Source organism: Pristis pectinata, chromosome 14, assembly GCF_009764475.1.
Source record: "Pristis pectinata isolate sPriPec2 chromosome 14, sPriPec2.1.pri, whole genome shotgun sequence".
In the NCBI taxonomy this organism is placed as follows: domain Eukaryota; kingdom Metazoa; phylum Chordata; class Chondrichthyes; order Rhinopristiformes; family Pristidae; genus Pristis; species Pristis pectinata.
In genome coordinates, this window is record NC_067418.1 from 18,254,537 (window position 1) to 18,276,689 (window position 22,153).

Sequence of the window (22,153 nt, forward strand, 5' to 3'; positions counted from 1 at the left end):
ATATTTCACTGTATATAGTCTGTGAGCTAACTGTTGTCAACAAATTTATGAGAATTGGCTGTAGAGCCTAGAAATAATCATTCCATGCATAAAGGGAAAAATTTCAAGCTTTGCATGTCCTGACAACAATCAAATGAGAAGCTGATTTTTGTTACTTTTTTTAATTTCTTCCTATTCCTAGATTGCACTTAGATTACAACTATATTATAACCTTCATTCAGGTGTATGAGAGAAGCTGAGATTCATTTTACCAACCCCCCTCCACCTATTGACTTTGATGGTAGCGACCAAATTAAGGATGAAAAAACGTAGCTGCTCCTGATCCTTGCTGAAATTGTGTGTCTGGATTGTATTGAGCTGGAATTTATAGTCAAACATGGGGTAAAAACGGTCACAGTTGAGGTACATTATGGTTCTTTATATTTTTTCATAGAATGTGGCATCATAACTTATTGTCCATCCCTAATTGCTGCAAGGACAGTTAAATTTCAACCATAATTCTGCAGGTTATATATAAACAGACTGAGTGAGGATTGCATACGTTGTTGTTCAGTGAATCTGTGTCTTTTACAACAAATTTGCAGTTGCATGGTTACCTTCATTGAAATTTAAATTCCAGGAAATATATTACCCAAACTTGTGGTGTCTGAAGACTCATTAGTGTTGCTGCTTAACTGAAGTTAAGTCGCTGGAACTTTGAAATAAAAGCAGAAAATACTGTAAATGCTCAGCTGTTCAGGCAGCATGGAGAGAGGTACAGAATTAATGATTCAGACCTTTCTCCCCAGACTAGTATAACAATGCACCAAAAGCTATACCATATGGTACACTGAGTTCTTGTCTACAAACCTCACGCCTGCAGATTAAAAGCCAGACCTCTGGATAGGAGTCCAGTTACAAACCATCTGTTGCTAAGGATCATTTATTTCGACATGAGATTAACGAGCAAGGGAAGAATAGTTAACCGTTTGGAATGAAACATGAAGTGCAAAGTGGCTTCCACGGTGTGTGCTCGTTACCCAGAGGTTTGTCCACAACCGATCGGCTCCAACCAGCAGCCTCTGGAGGCGTGGAGCTGATGCGTTGCCATGGAGACAGCGCTGCCATGGAGACAACGCCATCGCGTTCCACCGAGCCTCTCCTCTCCTCTGATTGGTGGAGATGGAGCTCGTCGCGGTGGATTGTGGGTAGCGGCCGGGCCCGGGAGAAGGAGGAGGAGGCCGTGTTTGTGGCCGGCGGGAGGTTTGAGGCGCAAGTCAAGGTAAAGACGTGACTTGGCGGTGAGGTGGGAGGGTGGTGAGTCCGCCGTGGCTTGGGTTAATGACTCTGCAGCAGTGCCAATCCCACAAGACCGGTAGCAAGCGCAGTAGCTCTGCAGGGCCCTCACCGAGCAACGAGAGAGCCCTTTGCAAAATAAAACGGGAACAAATAATGTGGGACGGGGTTCCGCAGAGCAGCTGCATGCAGCTCACTCGTCCTGCAATAGGGGGGCTGTTGGCAGCGTCAAATGGAAAGAGAAATAGCCATAATTTTGTTTGTCGACCTGACAGGTTAACCGTATGATCTTCGTTTTAAATTTTCACCATCTGTAGTGTTTTTTTGTCATTTTTTGAGTTGCAGCCGCAACGTACGTGCAATAAAACAACTTTTGACATGGCGAGTCAGGTGGGGAAACCCACTGATTAAATGATTAAACAATTGAAAGGCTTGGCTATCAGTAAAACGGTGTTTTGTGGTCTGTTGTTCCCCACCTCGTTGTGGTATCCAGTAACGTACTTATTTGTTTCAAGACTTGAAGGAGAACAATTTAATTTATATGAAGCTATTAACGTAGTAAAAATTCTCCAATGCGCATTGCAGAAGGGTTTAACAACAAGCTACTTGAGATGATAGATAGGGTTGTACAGCACAAAGACAGGCCCATTGGCCCACTGAATCCACCCAGACCGTCAAGCACCTGATTACACTAATCATTAATCCCATTTTATTCTTCCTACATTCCCATCAACTTTTCCCACCAGATCCTCCCACTTGCCTATACACTAGGGGCAATTTACAGCAACCAACCTCCACATCTCTGGGAAATTGGAGGAAACTGGACCTCCCAGAGGAGAGCCACATGTTCAAAGTACAAGCACCACAAAGCGAGCACTGGAGGTCAGGATTGAACCCGACCGCTGGAGCAATGAGGCAGCAGTTCTATTAGCTGTCTCACTATGCTGTCCGTACGTGATGATATATTTGGAAAAAGGAAGATTGAGGTAATAAGTTCAAGAGGGCATTACAGAGCTTGGTGTCAAAAAGTCGCAGGTGTCATTGCTAGAATGGTTAAAATTGGGAAAACACTAGTGGCCGTAATTGGAGGAGTGTGTCAGTCTGAATATTGGAATGAAGAGAAGGGGAGCAGTGAGGTCATGTAAGGACTTGATTGCAGGGATGAGTGTTCTAAAACTGAGGTATTGTTAGAGTAGGATCCGATGCTGGACAAAAGTAATGAGGGAATGGGATCATAGTTTCAAAATGTATAGAATGGCAATGGAAAAGGATATGGACAATGGTAAGGTAAAAAGTATTAATTGGGGTGAAAACAAACCTAGCAGAGCTAAAATGAAATCAAAGACTGAAAATAAAAAAAAACTGCAGATGCTGGAAATCTGAAATAAAATCAGAAAATGCTGGAAACACTTAGCAGGTCAGGTAGTGGAAAAACAGCAGAGTTAATGTACAAGGTTAAAGATCCTTCTTCAGAACTGGGAGAGTGAGAAAACAAATTAGCTTTAAGTTCCAGAGAAGGTGGAAATGTGATGCTGTCATAAAGAGGGATGGATTTATTGATGAGGACTAAAGACAGTGCCTTTTGTTTTCCCGGTATGCAGACGGACAAAATTTCTGCTCGTCTGACAAGTTTGAGATAGCAAGAGGTTGAGAAAGGCAGAGCTAGGTCCTTCATTGCAAATGTAGGATCTGGATGATGTCATCAAAGGGCAGCATAAATATGAGCAATTGGAGCAGAGGGGTCAAGGTGCATTTTCTGAGAAAATGGATGAATATGGACCCTCGACTCTTGAATTTGTTTTAAGATTTATTGCAAACAATTATTTTAATTGCAGTTCTTACAAGTAAGTTGGTCAGGATGTGCATACCTCATTTACCTCTTTCAGTATTAAATATTGCTGTTCATCAATGAAGCATGTAATAAGCTTAAAGTTATGCTTCTGGTTTGCCTCCACAGATAAGTGAAGCTACAACCAAATTAAGGTGGTAAACTTAAAAAATCAATTCATGCATTTGTTCACATTTCATTTTTTAGTGAAAATAAAATTTTGTATTGGATTAAAATCTTTTTTTAAAACTATTGCTTCAAATGGGCTGTAGGATACCACAAATCCAATATTATAATTTGTCCTCAGAATATTGGTAATAGGGGTATTTGTACTGCATTGTTGTAGTACAATTAGACTGTCAATTTCAATCTAACTTAATTGATATCTGGACTGCAAGAGTTAAATCACAAAGTGGGATTATTAAAATTAAATTTTGTATTCACTGGACTTCAGAAGGTTGCTGTATGTTTTTATCAATTTGATCAAGGTTTTATGGGTTACTGGTAGGGTGGAGAGCAAGAAATTATTTTCTCCAGTTCGGAATAAAGAGCATAATCTAAAAATTTGAATCTGAGCAAAGTTAGGAAATACTTCTATATGCAAAGGATATTAGAAGTTTGGAACTCTTCCATAAATGACAATGATAGTAAGGCAGCTAGTTTTAAATCTTAGATTAATTGGTTAACAAATATTCAAGGTATCAAGGGATAAGGAGTAAAGGCAGTATGGAGCTGGCCCATAAATATGTCATGTCAAATACAGAAATGGATCTTCTACGACCTTGGATGGATGTGAGTGGTTAATTACCTATTCCTGCCTTCCAAACCCAGGTCAAAGTATTTTGACCTGTATAACTCAGTGTGAAATATTGATGCTCAAAGGTTGTCATTTTTTTAATAGTGAAACCAATTTGAAATTATAAATTAATAAAACAATTTTGGCGCAATGTTAAAACTCAGTGATAATTTCCCAAATAATTGTTTCCATATGCTCAATAGGGCTCATTGTATCATAATTAAATCTCCTTTTCATACCTTTCTTTCACCAGTGATTTGCCTAAAATAATTTTATACATGACTTGTAAAATAATTTTTATGTAGCTCTCCAATAATACTTGGTGTCAATTTTGAAGGAATGATTTTCTGATATTTTGTTTTGACCAGAAAAGTTTCTATGAAGAATGTCTTCACAATCCAGTGAGGAAGAAAATGTGAAAACAAATTCTTATTTGAATCAATATCTACAGAATAGTAGGTTGGAAAATGAGATTCAGCCCAAAAGTTGTGAATTATCCTCCTCATCGGGTTCCACTTCTTCTCTGCTATCTCCCATTTACCGTGAAAGTTATGAAAGTGAAGATGAAGAAAATGAGTCATTAAACAAGCAGACAGACAGACTTTCAAGAAGAAGATCAGAATCCACCCCAAGGAGAAGGGCAGAAGGTTTTTCAACAACACCAGTGGTGTCTACTCCAAGTGGACAAAAGAAATCCAGGTATATCTTTGCATTTTAGCCCCTACGGGTTAATTGTTCTCTTTTCTGTTAGATTTCTTTTCTTCCAACAATGGTTGAACAAACCCTCAGGATTATAATCATTTTCTATACTTCTATAAGTACCTCCTCCTCCATTATGACTGTGACTGGCTTACCCTTGTTCTCACCTCCTGTCCTATTTCTTTCCATCTGTCCTGTTCTTTACCATCTGTTCCATCACCCACAAACTTGTCAGATCACCTGATACTTCTGCCAACTACATTATGACTACAGCACAAAGTAAATCTTCACCAATCAGTTTTAGTCCCAAGAGGAACTGCTTTCCCCACGAAGACCTTGTTCAATGTACTACCACTCCAATTTCAGCTGACTTTACTCTGAAGTTTTTCCTGTGGAACCGCAGCAAGTCCAACATCTGCTCATTACATTTCAGGAATTTATGTCCTGCTTCTATGTAGGATAATAATTTATTTGAACTTTCTCTAATCCACATTGTATTCTCACTGTAGTCCCTTCACTGTTGGGGGAGACAAAATGGAAATTAAGTAATGGAACTGTGAAATACACACTTTTGTCTCTACATGCAGCACAAAAGTTACCCAGCAATCATCATCTCATTCTCATTTTGACCTCTCCATCTTTAGCCCTATGAGTGGAGTGTTTTAATTATTCTCCTTTGTACAATATAGTTCTTTGGCTTGAAACAATAACTTGTATTATTAAAAATATATTTTCTTCATAGATGAGGGATAAGAGCTGTTTGTGTCTGAGGAAAAGGCATTTGGTTTGAAGAACTGGGTGTAGGATCAATCATTTACAAATAATAGTTACGGGAAGGGGGCTGTCCATGTTGTGTTGGCTTGTTCATTCTTTTTGTGCAACTGGCATGGAAATCAGACAGCATTTCAGGTTTCTTCACACTGTCCTTTTCCACTACTCCTTTCATGCTATTTTTTCATGGGCTTTTTAAATATTTCACCACTGAAATAGTTTTGGTTTATAGCAACCTGCTATTTACTTTTTAGAGGTTGCAAGTTGTTAATGCTCACTCACTGGAGTAACTTTTTTCTTTTGTTGTTACACTGTAATGCATGTTACTGTTGTAATTTTCATTTCTGAGGAAAGGTTTAATTTTTTTTCTCTATCTAATTCTTGACTGATCTGTGTAATTCAGCAGTGTGGTTCTGTCTTATAATAAAGCCGTTCTTTAAATTTTGCTGTTATGCCACAATCTTTTGTTTGGAATTGGTCCATAAATGATTAAATAATTTACTCTGATCACAGTGTCTTGCAGGAATATGTGGCCTGCAAACAGTTAGTTCAATTATAGTTTGAGTTCTTGACTATATTTACTGTTACAATCTGTTGTTAAAGTTGCATCAACTTTTGACTGTATCATAGATTGTTGATACAGTATCTTTAATATTAGAGGTGACATTATGATAGGGAAGACCTGCTGTGACAGATTTTACTTCAGCAGTGCTTGCAAAGCAATATATTTACTTATGCCGTAAGTGAATTTCAAGCTAAGTCTTGAAAATTCTAACCTACAATTTTGAATCCATATAGGCAGAACATTTGCTTGAAAAGAGAAACTCTGCACAAGAAATGTAACTTGGAGCCTTCCAAAGATTCCACAACTTCGTTGCTCTCACCTATTTACCATGACAGCTATGAAAGTGAGGAGGGTGAGACAGAGGCTTCCAAAACACCTACAAGCAGTATTTCAGACAGAGAAATGGCATCTACTACAAACAAAACTGTGTCAAAGAAATTGACAATATTCACTCCAGTCAAATCAAAAACATCTAGGTATATGTTCCATCATATATTTGTTACATCTATTACAGTTTATTTGTTTGGCTTTGCATCTTTTTTAAAATTATATTTTTAGTTCAGCTGTAACTAAACTGTAAAATAAAATGTTTGATTGTATCATTGATTAGAGTTGATTTTGAAGTACATTGGCTATCTAAACAAGATTATTACACCTAAGCTACGGGGAGCATTTAAACGATGGTTTGGTGCACTGTGCGCATCATTACTGATCCTGCATTTCTCTTTGAGGAGGAACTGCTAGTTGTAAAATGTGATCTTGTATTTACTAATCACAATTTAAACTTTTTTCACATATTTCCAGGATCAAATGCTGTTCAACTGCTAGCGTGCATATCCCTGAATTCTATCTCTGCAGGCCAATAATGCTCATAAATTTTTGAGATTTTCATAAAAATACACAAACTGTTGTATTTGTGTTCTATTATCTTTCCACACAGTTGAATAAACATTGCAGAATTAATGACTTTTTGAGAATGGTCTTAGAGGATGGCTCCAATATTTTAAGTTCTCCAAGGAGTAAATACTTGCAGGAGTGAAGTGGAGAAGATTGGAAAGAAAAGCAAGGGAAATTGTTGAAAGATGGGAAGAAAATTTAATGAAGAATGATTGTACAGATATTGATTAACTATTATGCTAAGTAAAATTAGTGCAGGTGTGGTCCAACAAGCAAAGGTTAATTTATAGTCTTCGAAACAGCACTTGTAAAAGTTGATAAGTTAGTATGTGTCTGTACTAAGATTGCTTAAACTATAAATTAAAAGATGTAGTTGTCAAGATTGATTCCATAATCTACTCCAGTAATTTAAAACTCAACTGGTTGATGATTCAGAAACCACCAAACTAAATCTGTAATCAGATTGTTGTGAATTTTACTGTTACTAGCACAGGTTATTTAATTAAATCTGCCTGTTAAATATTATAATTAAACTTTTAGACACAGAATTTACATGGTCAGATCTAAAGACACTGCCTGGTTTTGACCCTTAGAAATAGGCACCTTAATACTCTTATCCAGCTTTTCTTGCAATGCAGTTTTGGCTAAAGTGTTAATTTTGAATTGGGGTCCCCACAAACCCAAGGAAACATATGGAAAGTCTTGGTGATTAACTCTTGCATCACTTTGCTAATTCAGTGTAAATTTGGTTTGAATTGTGGCCATTAGCTTTCCTAAAGCTTTCCTATGCATATTTGTACAGATTTGCTGGTTTGCAGCATGCCATTGACACCCATGACCACCAAGCTCCTGCCTACCCAGTCAGTATACAGAGAGTTCATCATACTGGAGTGCCACACTCTAGAGATTCCAACAGCACAGTGAAGTAGCCTCTCCCCATTCTTGAAAGCTTTGATAGCCAGAATTTAGAGACATTAAAAAATTGCAATTAATATTTTTGTTATTCAAAAAATAGCTTATAAATCTTACTGCATAACTATTAAGCAAAACCTAAAATTTGTAAAACGAAAAAAAACCACCTACCATCCCTTTTGCATTATTCTCCTCTGCCCTGCAAATCCTCTTGTAATGTGGTTGGGGATCCTGCACCAGATCTAACCTGGCACAGGATCCAAAAGTCAATTAACCCACCCACTCCCAGCATAAACAGGGATTACAGTATTAGGCATCACAACTAATACAGTGTCCACTATCGCCAGTTTAGTTTGGAACTTATGCATTTGATTATGCATGCAAACCCTGAACTTCCTTCTGTTGCTTATCTTTCCTCTCACATTTTAATTTTAAGGCTGTGAGAGAGGTTTAATAGAGAATTATGTATGAACAGAGTTTTTGTGAGGCTGACAAATTTGAGCTGGAGCCAACCAGTGTTACTGTTTTGCTGCCAGGCTGGTTATTGGTGTTTGGTAGCTACAGCAGAGATGCTGTCAGATTGGTAAATCAATTTTTAATTGTACATAGTTTATCAATTTGCCTTTTACATTGTTTCTTTGCTCGTTCATTTAATGTTTGATGCAGTGTACTGAATATATTTTGAGATAGAGTAATACATTTGCTTTAAAAACTTAGAACTTCTGCGAGAAAGACAAAACTAAGTGAAGAGGAGGAGCGGCATTTAAAAGAAGTTGAGCTTACTGCCTGGGAAGAATGGCTTATCAAGAAGGCAAAGGAAGAACGCATAGAAATGCAAAAAAAATCTCAGCGAGTAAGTATTTCAGTTATGTGTTATCACATTTGAAAGTTGGATTGCTTTTAGTGAATTTGTAGTAAGTTACATTGTCATCTTATCGTTCTTAGCTTTCAGTTTTGTACTCCAAAATCTAATATTTTGGGATAAAAATATTTGAAAGCTGGTGACAATAATGTTGATTACTGACTACCATTAAATTACAATAAAATTCTTGTTTCAGATAATTTAGTGTTGACTTCAGTGTTGAAACAGTTGCCAGCAATAGAAATAATTGAAATTGTTTCAGAAACAGTCCTTAGCAAGGTAGATTGGATTTGAACAATATTTTAGTGCATCCAAAGAGCGGTGAAATGATGTATCATTTAAACTATCTTCAGTATAGACCATGCACATTTTATTTATTGTGAAAAATCCACTTAGAACAGGCAGTAATCTGAATCTTACTTGACAAATATTTTTGATCTCTTTTATAATCCTGTTGTATATTATAATTTCAAATAAATTTAGATTTAACATTGAGTTTGGAAATTCATCATAGTATAGCTGAAGCTGTTATTTCTTGTGCTATTTCTTATGTCTCTATTTCTTGCTTGTGTTTTTATAACCTGACAAAACGAGTCTTTGATGCTTCAAGGTATAATTGCTAAACTGAATATAAAAGTCAAGTGATAATAGTAATTTAAACTATTAACTGATATTGTAAAATGTATCTTTCTTCCGACATTGTTTGAAATCCAATAGTAGCTATAACTTAGCTAACATATCATGATAATTATATGCTTCAACAACCACCACATGCAGAACAAGCCACAAACTTAGAGGCCTCTTTGGAGGGAGGGATGCATTGAAAACTGGAATTAATTCAAACTTAGTCAAAATGATTTTCTACCTGTCAGTGGGAGATTGATAGGGGATTGTTAAATGGAAGATCATTAGATCTCTGATATTCAACATACTTGACATTAAGAAACCTAATCTATTAATGTGTACATCAATATAAAAGAACTTGCTTATATCAAAGACAATTGTGTGTTATCCAATTAGAGCAGTGGAGACAAGATCCTGGGAATCTTTTAAGGAGCAATTAGATGATGAACTGCGATTTTTGGGACTTTTCTGTATTGATGAATTACAATGAGCTATATAGCCTTTCTCACCTGTTGCAATCTTATATGATGTTTATGTCAGCAGCTTGGATTGAGACAGTCAGAAAAAAAAACTTTAAACTTCCCACAAATAACATACAGTAAGGATTAATCATTCTGTAGTAAAGGTACGTATTCAAGAAATATTCCATATCCTACAGGAGATGATATTGAAACAAGCAAAATTAAAAGAGCAAGAAGAACTTCAAAGGAAAAAAGTTCGTGCAGAAGAAGAGCATAGACGTTGGGTGCAGAGAAAAAATGAAAAGGTAAGAAGTATAAATTAGCTCTCTTTGAAATAGTTTATGAATAGTTCATTCGTCTGAACCTTCTGGGTTGCAGTGGAGGTGGAACTCCATATTGGTAGTTGCTTTGAGGCTGTGCTGCAGTCCAAACAGTGTGAGGTAGAGGAGCAGGTATGTAGGCAAATCACAGAGAAGTGTGAAAATAATAGTAGTAGGGATTTCAACTTCCCCAATATCAATTAAGGTTGCCTGAGTGTGAAAGGCTTGGAGGGGTTTTAGAATTTTTAGATGAATATCTAAAATGAATACAGAAGAGCTTTTTGAACTGGTATGCAGATAGTCCTGCTACAGAAAGGATAGTACTGGACCTAATCTTTCGTAATGGAGCTGGTAGGTGAGAAATAGTGAGAATCTCTCTAAGTTTTAAGGTTGTTAGGGAGAAGGACAAAGCTGGTTCAAAAAATTAATGTCTTGAATTGGGGGAAGTTGTTTTAATGTGATGAGACAGGACCTATCAAAAGTGGACTGAGAGTAGCTACATGTAAGTGAGTCTATGTGCAACTAGTGGGAGTCATTCAACAAAGAAAATAGCTATGAGGAGAGACTGGATGGACTATGTTTGTTTTCCTTGGAGTAGAGAAGGATAAGGAAGGAACCTGACTGAGGTATATAAAATTACAAAGGGCAGGGATAGTGTGAAACTATTCCGCTTGGCGGATGTGTCCATAAGCAGAGGTTTAAGATGAGAGGTAGGAGATTTTAGAGGGGATTTGAGGAAGAATTTTTTCATCCAGAGGGTGGTTTGAATCTGGAACACACAAGCTAAGGGGATGGTGGAGGCAGGTACACTCATAACACTGTATCTTGGGACATGTGACAATAATAAACCAAAAATGCACAAGGTCAGACAAAGTGTGAACAGCAGATTTCCTTCCCCAATGGATATAAGTGAACCGGATCGCTCTTTAGGGCAATTCAATTATTTCATGGTCATCATTTACATATAACCGGCTTATTCCAGATTAGTTAAGTAACTAAGTTTAAATTTCTCAGTTACCCTTTTAGAATTATAGCTTGTTTGGAATATTAATCCTTTCCCTCAAGTATTACTCACCACACTACTTTTTCCTGAGATAACTGTGGCCTATTGTTGGTTGCATCTTGTGTTATCAAAGTTAATTGCTCTGATGTTTCCCTTGCAAGTGTATTTGTACCCTAACCTAGAGCCTCTATACTGTCTTCAAGCTCTTGCACACAAGGTTATTTAGAAAATGTGTACCTTCCATATAATGTAGATGACCAAACCACTGGAGCCATATGTTTGAGGAGAGCTATAACTTTTGTAACTTAGATTATTGAAGTATTTGGTGTTAGAAACTCCATTTTCCAAGTTGCCACAGAATATTCCACCATTGTTCATGTGCTCTTCAGCAAATTGGAATTACATATAGAATACAAGGAAATAGCAGCTGGGATAGGCCACCAGGTCCTTCAATCCTGCCCCGCCATCTAATCTGATCGTGGCTGATCGATGCTGGCCACAACTTCTGATCTGTGCCATTTCTCCATACCTTCTATTCCTCAATCTATCAAATATTTATCCACCTCCACTTTACACCCTGAGTAAACCCTGAGGACAAATCCAGAGCTGGAGTCCCTAAGGCAGTTCGACGTTGTCTTCAACCTCGTTCTGGCAACTCCTGCGATGACACTGGTGCCAAGCTGTATTGGCTTTTTGCCTTTCCCTTGGACAACATCGGTGGCGTGGAGAGGGGAGACCTGCTGCACGGGCAACTGCTGGTCTTCCATACAACCTTGCCCAGGCCCGCGCCCTGGAGAGGACACTCCAGCGTTGCCTCACCGCGACGGCACGACACGGAAAGCAGCAGATTACTGGTTATAAGCCTGCGCTCGATTGGTGTAGAGCAAGGCGCCAGGGGTTGCTTTCGACGGAGGGAGAGACCATCGCGTCTCACTGGACAGCTACCACCCGCCTTAAGCTGGGCAGCCCCCAGCCAATTAGGTGCTGTCCTGCCACAGTCCACCCGCTCCACTGGGTGCGTGGGGCTTAGGGATACAAGTATCCCGAACTGTGGACTGCAAACACTGCACCAGGCACAACAAGAAGACAAAAAAAAAGCCAGCACTCAGACTAGGATGCTGGAATGTACAGACCATGACCACTGGTATATCAGATGACCTTTGGGAGATCAGCAACTCACGCAAGACAGCAGTGATTAACAACGAACTGCTGAGACTCCAAGTGGACATCGCAGTGCTCCAAGAGACACGTCTCACAGAATCGGGAGCCCTACGTGGGAGAGACTATACCTTCTTCTGGCAGGGCAAGGGCTCAGATGAGACCAGAGAGTATGGTGTCGGCTTTGCAGTGAAGAACTCGCTGCTGAAGATGGTGGAGCCTAGCGAGAAAGGGACGGAGCGGATTTTCTCACTACGACTCCACACATCCGACAGGCCTGTCAACCTTGTCAGCGTCTATGCCCCAACCCTCTACACAAAACGTGAAGGACGAGTTCTACGATCAGCTCTCAATGACAATACAGGAAATCCCAAGTCAGGAACAGTTGCTGCTACTTGGCGACTTCAATGCCAGAGTGGGCGCCGACCATGACTCCTGGCCAAGCTGCCTGGGGCGGTACGGGTTTGGCAACATGAACGATAACGGGCAACGACTGCTCAAGCTTTGCATGCTCCACGAATTGTGTGTCACTAACACCTACTTCCAGACCCAAAGCTCAGCATAAAGTGTCTTGGAGACATCCCCACTCGAAACATTGGCATCAGCTAGACCTGATAATCACAAGATGCTGCCACCTGAGAAACGTGCTCATGACATGCTCCTTTCAGAGTGCCGACTGCGACACGGACCACTCTCTGGTTTGCTGCAAGATCAGACTTCAGCCAAAGAAGATGCACCATGCCAAGCCTCCAGGCAGGCAGCGCATCGATGCTAGTAAGACCCAACACCCAGACAAAGCAGCGGAGTTCATCAAATCACTGGAGGATGCTCTCTTTGCAGACCCACCAGAAGGGGATGCTCGGCAGAGATGGGAATCTCTCAGGGACGCTATCCACAGCACTGCACTCAAGGCCTTCGGGAAGAAACGGGGCAAAACACAGGACTGGTTCGAAGCGAGCTCAAGTAAGCTGACCACTGTCATCAAGGCAAAGCGTGTTGCACTACTAGAGCACAACCACCACCGCACCCAGGCAACAATGCAAGCGCTAAGAATAGCAAGAAGCAGGGCTTAGAAAACAGCTAGTTGCTGTGCAAATGACTACTGGTTACAACTCTGCAAAAGCATCCAGTCATCATTTGACACAAGCAACAGCCGTGGAATGTATGGGGGATCAAGAAAGCCATCGGTCCAACCCAGAGCAAGTCAGTACCACTGAAAACCAAAACAGGCAAGACCATCAAAGATAAAGGCAAGCAGATGGAGAGATGGGTGGAGCATTACTCCGAATTCTACTCCAGGGAAAACAGCATCTCGGACAGCGCATTAGACACTGTGGATTGCCTGCTTACCACGGAGGAACTGGATGCACTGCCGACTGCCGAAGAGCTGAGTAAAGCCATCAACAGCTTGCCCACTGGGAAGGCACCTGGATTGGATGGCATTCCACCAGAGGCCATCAAGTGCGCAAAGTGTGTCCTACTAAACCACCTGCATGAACTACTCTGCCAGTGCTGGAAAGGGAGCAGTGCCACAGGACATGAGAGACTGGAACATTGTCACCCTATTTAAGAACAAAGGAGACAGAAGTGACTGTAACAACTACAGGGGGATCTCTTTGCTGAGCATTGTCGGGAAAGTTTTCGCCCATGTGGTCCTGAACAGACTGCAGAAAATCGCTGAAAGGGTATATCCCGAATCTCAGTGTGGCTTCAGGTCAGAACGCTCTACAATCGACATGATCTTTTCCCTTCGACAGCTACAAGAGAAATGCAGAGAGTAAAGACAACCGCTCTACGTTGCTTTCATTGACCTCACGAAGGCCTTCGACCTTGTGAGTAGAGACGGCCTGTTCATGGACAGCTTCTCAAGAGCCTGCCAGGATTTTAGGTTGACCATCAGCTTGAAGAAGATGAACGTTTTGGGTCAAGGTGTTGAGCACCCCCCTGCCATTACCATCAACAACTATGAGCCGGAGGTAGTCCAACGAGTTCACATACCTTGGCTCCACCATCACAGTCTCTCCCTAGACTCCGAGATCAATAGACAGTTCGGACGAGCAACCCCAATATTCGCCAGGTTGGCAAAGCGAGTCTGGGAGAATAGAAAGCTGACAACATGCACCAAGGTTGCAGTCTACAGGGCCTGTATCCTCAGCACGTTGCTTTACGGCAGCGGGACCTGGAGCTTCTACTCCAGACAGGAGTGGCGTCTTAATGCCTTCCACCTTCGTAGCCTGAGACGCATCCTGGACATCAAGTGGACTGACAGAGTCACCAACAACGAGGTCCTGACCCGCGCTCAGATACCCACCCTCTTCACCCTGCTTCAACAATGCCGTCTCCGCTGGCTGGGCCACATACATCACATTGCCAGACGGGAGGATCCCGAAAGACCTGCTGTACGGGGAGTTGGTCTCCGGCAAGAGAGCACAAGGACGGCCCCATCTTCGCTTCAAAGATGTCTGCAAGAGAGACATGAAGTCACTGAACATGAACGTCGAGAGGTGGGAAGAAATTGCAAGCGATCTCTCTTACTGGAGGCTGGAACCACACAGAGGTCTGAAGCGAGGAGAAGAGAAGCTGAGGCTAGCTGCTGAAGAAAAGCGCACTCGCTGGAAAAACAGCACCAAAGTAACAGAGGAGGACAGTGCCTTCGAGAGCAGTCGCTGCAACCGAGACTGTCACTCCCATGTAGGCCTCTACAGTCACAACGGATGCTACTCTACCACCACTGACTGAAGCAAGACTCTCCATGCGCAGATCCATGGTCTCACAAGACTAACAGATGCCACCTCCACTTTAAATACTTCTAATGATCCAGCTTCCACCACCCACTGGTACAGAGAATTCCAGAGATTCACAACCCTCTGAGAAGGAATTTCACCATACCTCAGTTTTAAATTTAGTAATGTTCCCTTGTTCAAGACTGTCCCACTAATGAAAACATCCCAAACCTACCCTGTCGAGCCCCTTCTTAGGATCTTGCATGGTTGAATAAGGTCACCCCTAATTCTTCTAAAGTTGAAGGAATACAGCCCTAAACTACTTAGTCTCTTTTGATAGGACAACCCTCTCATCCTAGGAATTAGCCTGGTGATTGTCCTTCTCTGCCTCCAATGTTGTTATGTATTTTTTTTAGGTAAGGGGACCAAAACTTTACACAGTATTCCAGGTGAGGCCTCACCCAGCAACCTGTACAATTGCAACAAAACTTCCCTATTTTTAAATTCCAACCCCTTTGCAACAATGGCTAATGTGCCATTTACCTTTTTAACTTCCTGTGAAATATGTGTTGCAAATCCAGGAATGTTGCACACATTTTTCTGATTTTAATTTGTTATGCAGAAAGTGATGATGAACCAAGGCCAAACACTCTCCTCAGAGAGTGAACTGTGTTGCATGACTTATTTTTCTATGGAGCAGCTAGGTTGAATATTGAACTCCCTATTGGATACAGAGAATTTTTTTTCTGCCAGAGGGGATTGACAGAAATAACCAAATTAAATGGAAGGAAATTATCTCAATGCATATTCTAAATCTATTTTGGGTAAGGACCTTGAAGGTTGCTGATCACTTTTTAAAATAACAGTTGTCTGATTTACACTAATTTAAAAAATGTCAATGAATCAAAAGCAAATCTGGCCCCTGGCCTCCCTGTCTCCAGTGATAAGCAGATCACCAGAGCTCATTGGAAATGTATTTTTTTAAAGTGACCCCAGGGCTTGTTAATCTTGTGTCGACCATGGCTTCTTGTCGCTTTAATCTTCCTTAGTGATGGGCTTTGGGTTCAGTATGTCAGAGATGACCCTTTAGCAGTACTTATGTATTTAGATGCAAGTCCAGTTATATTTTTGAACTACTCCTCTCTGTTTAAATGCTTTTCTTTAGGATCATTCTGTGTGTTTCTGCTTAAAACGACACCTTTGTTGTTTTAAGTTCCTCTCTTAGTGTTGCTGTTTTTAGCCTTGCAACCAATCTGCTTTACTGCACATTTCTTTTTAGTCCTGCTCCAGGCATTCTTTAAATCTCGATGTGCAATAAATTTTCCCAAGACTGACATCCACAATTGTAATAGATTACATGTTTCTTCTAACCTTTCCTCAAGTCTTAATTTACTATTTTCTTCATAATAACCCAAACTCTATTCTATCTCTAGTTTATGATGCTTGTAGTATTAATGAATATCAAATACGTAAGACCATTCACTTTACTGGTAGAAATTTTTTTAACATGTTTGTCTTTCCGTGTGTGATGAATCTTGCAATTAGCACATAAATAACATTATATTGGCTGGCCAAAGCACTGAACCATATTGATAAACATTTCACAATATCCTGGTGATCATGGTTTTTGGTGATAATTGAATAATGACACTTTTTTTAACATTATGTAAAAATGCAGTTTGCTTTCAAATAAATTTACAGGCTCAACTACATTGTACAGCCTAGAACAACCGCACTCTAGTTTTAGCTTGTTTTATTTTGCCCAGTTTGCTTAATGGTACCGTGTCCTTCACAGTTTTGCAAGTTGCTTTAGTAATGCCTGATTAGTTTCAGTGCCAACTGTAAATGAAGAACTATTGGAGATGAAAATAACTCATACTTAATTTGTTTTTATTTAACAAAGCAAAATATAGTTTTTTTTTGTGTTCTCTGCAAGTATTATCCTTCATGCTTTATTCAACTAGAAACACAGGTTTCTAAATCTGTTGAATTCTGGATTATTTTGAAAATAATCCAGAATTCAACAGATCCGCCATCAACCCAATTAGTCATAATAGCTTGCCGTAAAATCAATTTTCTTGAGTTGGATTTTTTTGTCTCACAGCTGGCCTGCTAGATGGAATCATTTGGAATATTATGGGTATACTTTTTGGGAAAGGAAGAGTTAGAGTAAAGTTCGGTTAGGTGAACGCCTTCCTTTGGCCAATTATGGTGAAGAAACATGTTCCTGGCCAGTTTTAAGGCCAGGACTTATTTTACCTCTGCCTGCTTATTAGTTTTATGGCATGGAAGACCTTATCATTGTAAAAAAAAACTACCACAGGGAATTGAGCCTGCTCTGGACTGCATTTTCTCGAAAACAATAATTTATTTTTGCAATTAAAAGTATTTTCTCAGATTGTAGTGGCAATGATGTTTAAAGCTATGGATTTAAACGTCATTGCCACTACAATCTGTTGCGCCATGTCAGGTTCCTGGTGCTGGTGATGAGTCAGCCCCTGTTGAACTTCAGTCTAGTTGTCTGGAGATACCATAATTACAAGCTAGTTGCTACCTGTATCCCGCATTAATTATGTATGTAGTTGTGTAACGCTATGTTTTTAATTGTGAAAGTTCTGCACAAATCTAACGTAATGGTGCAGAGTTTGAGTCTATTGCAATCATATCTTACCATAGAGATGAGACTGGATAAGAGAATTGTTCTCAGCTATAAATGAAATATAAATAGTACCCATAATCTTGATTTTAGTCAGTGAGAGAGTGGAAAAAAATCAATGGGTTTGTGGTGGTGTGGGGAGGTGGCATTAGCACATAATGGGGAAGCATTGTACATTGTTGAGTAGTTCTTGCAAATGATAAGTTTAGCACTATTGATGCGTATTAGCATGAATCACTTCTGAATATTATATCATAATTGATCTGTTATCTGTTCTAAGCTGCTTGAGCAAGCTAAAAATTTTTATGAATCTGTACACATGCTTATTGTGGGTAATTTATTGACTGTAGGAAAAATTGGAAAAGGAAAAGAAATTTCACAAGGAGCAGGAGGAAAAGTATGCCAGGGAACAAGAAAGAGAACGTACTGCAGAAAGAGGGAGTAAAGTATTTCAAGAATGGCTTAAGAAAAAGAAGCTTCAGAAAATTGAGATAAAGAAAGTGGAAAAGGTAGGATAACTAATTCTGTTACTTCTCAGAAATTTGTTCTGACGATGTTGGCAAGTATTTGGTTAAACTGTAGCTGCCTAGCTATAACCCATAGTACAATTTCATATTTTTAAATGCTACAACTGAATGTTAAATGTTGTAATTTTTCTGAATTAATAATATGCCTTTGTGTCCAGTTTCTGAATAAAGTTAATTTTATTAAGGCCAGCAGAAATACAGATTCTGAATAATATGTTACTAAACTACAGCGTTGAAATGTTCTATTACTGCCTTGAATTAAATAGTGAGCATTCTTCTTGTATAATCAACACATTTCACTAAGGAAAATATTTGCTTGCCTTACCAATTCTAGTTTGGATCAGTAAGCAGTAGTTTTGCAATATTTTAAATAATATTTATTTTGTATGTTCAGAATGCTGAAGAAAAAAAAATAGCTGAAACACAGGAAAGGAGAGAAAAAGCAGACAAGGTTTTCCAAGAGTGGTTAGAAAAAGTGAGAACCAGACCACGGACTGTTCCGAGCAGCTTTGGTTATGCTAATGGTAAACTCACAGGTCTGTGCCATTTTAAAAAAAATACGGGATTAAATAATACCACAGTAATGTTCCTTTCATTGAAGCTATATGTTGAAGAATGAAATTCATGTAAAACAATATGTTAAGTACAGTATTTTTATTATTGATAGGAAAAAAACAAAAATATGTAAATTGTTCTTAGAATTTATCCTTTAAAAAGAATATACCCTGCAAAGCTTTAATTCTTGAAGAATATTTTGAATTAAGTTTGGAGTCTGGAGTATGTTAGAAGTATCATGTTGAAAGGCTGAGATAACACACTAAACACTGCACTTAATAATTCTTGAACATTTTGACCTTGAGGTACTTTACTGACTTGCAACACATTCCCATGCCTATAATCTGCAAAGTAAATGGAAATAAACAAGTTTTCTTTTTTTTGTGTGGTCATCCTCATGGGAGTCCCATCAGTTGCAACAATAGACAAATGGCTCCTGCTTGTATATATTAGGCTGGAAGTAAAATTGGTTGTAATTTTATTTGTGGCTGATAAGTGAACTCCATAACTTTTATATATTTGTATATATTGTGTATGTATTTTGTTTTGATTTTCCATGATGTAAAGCAGAATGTTGAATGAAAATGAAGTTCAGAATAATTGCATGACCAGGAATTGCTGGGTGGGAATGTGGTCCTTGATATTACTTTGGTGTACACTTGATATATTTTCAAAGTTGTCTGATCTAAGTAATAACAAAAAGGAAAATTGCTTCACTGTGGTAAGTCAGCTGTTAAATTCTACTTTCAAGTAAACAGTACAAGAATAAACAGAAGCAGAAAGGCTCAGAACGTATTTAGCAAATACTCAGTAGAAGATTTCCTCCTTCCATTCTTTTGACATTCCATAGGCTTTTGCTTCTCGTGCATATCAGATATCAGAGGGCTGCCCAGAAGATACCACTATATTTATTACAAGGATCCAGTGTTTGTTCTCTTTGTGTTTTGGTATTCTCTCCAGATGCAACTTATCAGCAGCATTTGTTTCAGTCAGTAGTTGGCAGTCAGCTTTGCTAGCACATTATATTTGCTGTTGTGTTGTGTGGAGGTAAGCCTGCCCCATGGCAGTGCTTTGTTGCCACAGAGTGCTGTCATCCCTTGTTTGATTAACAACCAGAACAATCCCTTGTTTACCCCACTCCAGTCTGACCTGTGTATTCCAGCTTTCATGAATATTTGTGAAGAAATGCAAGGTTCTATAGCCTTAATTTTAAATTTTGTTTCCTCCATTTTTGGAGGACATTGTAGCTATACATGGGCTGGGATTTTCTTTTAAATATTGACTTTTTTTCAAAGAAATGCTTCTTATTAACAATAGATCCTTTCTGTAAAAACAAGCCTATGAACACCATGATATTTATATTAATAGTTTTCTACAAATTGCTGAATATTATATGGCTTGAAGAAACTGATGTTTTATCAAATTGGGGTTACACATTTTCAGAAAATGCTAGGGCATTTAGGAATGTTGATGAACAGAAGGACCTTGGGGTTCAAGTCCATAGTTTCCTGTAAGTGTCAACATAGGGTAGTGAAGAAAGCAGATGGCATACTTGCCTTCGGAGCTACAGAATATAAAAGTTGGGACATCATATTGCAACTTTACAAAACACTGGTTAGACTGTTTTGGGAGTATTGGTGAGCAGTTCTGGCCGCCACACTATATGAAGTTGTTCCATAGAAGTGAGGGTTGGATTACTTGCACATGAAATTGATGTAGTTCTGCTGGAGAGAGTGCAGAGGAGATTCACCAGGACATTGCTATTGTATTGGACGACTTTAGTTATGAGGAGTGATTGGACAGGCTGGTTTTGTTTTTCCTGGAGTGAAGGAGGCAGAGGGGTGACCTCATAATGGTATATAAGAGGCATAGATAGGGTAGGTAGTCAGAAACTTATTCCCATGGTAGGGGTATCAAAAGAGAGCATAGGTTTAAGGCGAGAGGAAGAATTTTTAAAGGAGATTTGAGGAGAAAGTTTTTTTTTCACACAGAGTGGTTGATATCTGGAGCTTATTCCCAGAGAAGCTGGAGGTGTCAGATACAGTCACCACTTTTAAGAGACATTTAGACAGACACTTAAATAGCAATGCATAGAAGGAGATGATCTAATGTAGGCAAATGGGATTAGTATGGATGGACAAAAAGATTGACATGGATGTGGTGGGTTCAAGGGCCTGTTTCTGTGATGTACAATTCTATCACTGTTTTCTTTTAATGCCTTTCATTACTTCTGCTTTGCTGTTGGAAAGATTAAATAACCCACTATTTCATATGTACTTGTCTTCAAATTGAATAGATTGAAGAGACAAAATTCCTTTAGTGTATTAACTATTTTGAATGGTATCTTGAGCAATGTAAACCTTACTTTGATTTTATAATTAATATAGGATACTATGATGGAAGTTCATATCCAGCTCCAAGCTACTGGAATCCAATTCCATGGAAACCCATCCCCGTGCCATGTACAGAAGATAACATTAAAAAAATAACCTGCAAGGAAAAAGTGAAGCCAAAATCCACATCCCTATATATCCCACATTCAAATGTGCCTTTCAGACCAAAGGACAATCTTGTTGTTGGAAGTGGTTGGAGGAAAGCAAGATGACTTTTATTTTCATCAGTACATTCCACTAAATACATCTTTATTCTTGTTTTGTTTTGCATCTGGAATTACTATCAGAAGCACATTTTTCCATATTTATATTTTAATTTAAAAGTTATTTTATATTCCTCGCTCAGTATCGCCAGAGTTGCTTTTGCTCCCTGAATATCTAATGTCCATTAAATGCTATGAGAGAATATGAAATATGGTTTTATTTGTGTCTTTTAATTAGATTAGTTACTAATATAAAGTTGCAAAGTAATTAGCTTTAGATGCATTCCCTCATCATCTTTAGATGGACTGAAAAAAGGTTCAATAAACTAAGGAATAGTCTATTTTAGATCCAATATTGTGTAATGAGATGGCTAATTAGTAATCTTAAAGTGAAGAATTATTGGCAAGAATAATAAAAATCTTTTAGAATTTTGCATTAAACTTAAGAGTTAAAGTTTAAATTAGGGTTTTAAGTTTAAGCAAATGGAATTGCCTGAGGGATTTGTAATTGGAGATCTAATTGATTCATGGCTGCAAATTAGTTCTATAACTTTTATATTTTTATACATTCATTATTTATGTTTACTATTTTGCTTTTTACAGATAGTGATGTGAAGCAGATTGTTCCATAAAAGTAACGGTTGGATTAATTGCATGTCGTGGAACTGTTTAGAGAGGGAGTTGGCTAGTTAGATTGAAAGATATGATGGTAGTTAAGTAATGGAAATATTTAAAGAAATAACTTATTCTGAGCAAATATATACCATCTTGAATAAAAATTCCATTGGAAAGGTGGTCCACTTGTAACTTACTAGCAAAATTGAGGATTGTAGTTTATCAAATGAAAAGGCTTATAGTCTTGCTAAAAAGACCAATTAGTATAACAATTGGCAGGATTTTAGAAATAAGTAAAGGATGAACAAGA

The 22,153-nt window shown here is 38.8% G+C and overlaps 1 protein-coding gene across 1 annotated transcript; it reads left to right on the forward strand.

Moving 5' to 3' along the window:
• Nucleotides 1-1,170: 1,170 nt before the first annotated feature.
• LOC127577835 (coiled-coil domain-containing protein 34-like) lies at nt 1,171-21,435 on the forward strand. Its single transcript, XM_052029437.1, has 8 exons — nt 1,171-1,261; nt 4,268-4,598; nt 6,168-6,410; nt 8,461-8,596; nt 9,888-9,995; nt 17,901-18,059; nt 18,472-18,613; nt 21,020-21,435. Exons 2-8 carry the CDS (start codon nt 4,285-4,287, stop codon nt 21,235-21,237), a joined length of 1,320 nt encoding a protein of 439 aa, XP_051885397.1. The 5' UTR covers nt 1,171-1,261; nt 4,268-4,284; the 3' UTR covers nt 21,238-21,435.
• The last annotated feature ends 718 nt before the right edge of the window (nt 21,436-22,153 follow it).

Coding starts and splice junctions, on each gene's coding strand:
- LOC127577835 (XM_052029437.1), top strand. CDS start 4,285: ATGTCTTCACAATCCAGTGAGGAAGAAAATGTGAAAACAAATTCTTAT. Junction 4,599..6,167: donor AGTGGACAAAAGAAATCCAG/GTATATCTTTGC, acceptor GAATCCATATAG/GCAGAACATTTGCTTGAAAA. Junction 9,996..17,900: donor TGCAGAGAAAAAATGAAAAG/GTAAGAAGTATA, acceptor TATTGACTGTAG/GAAAAATTGGAAAAGGAAAA.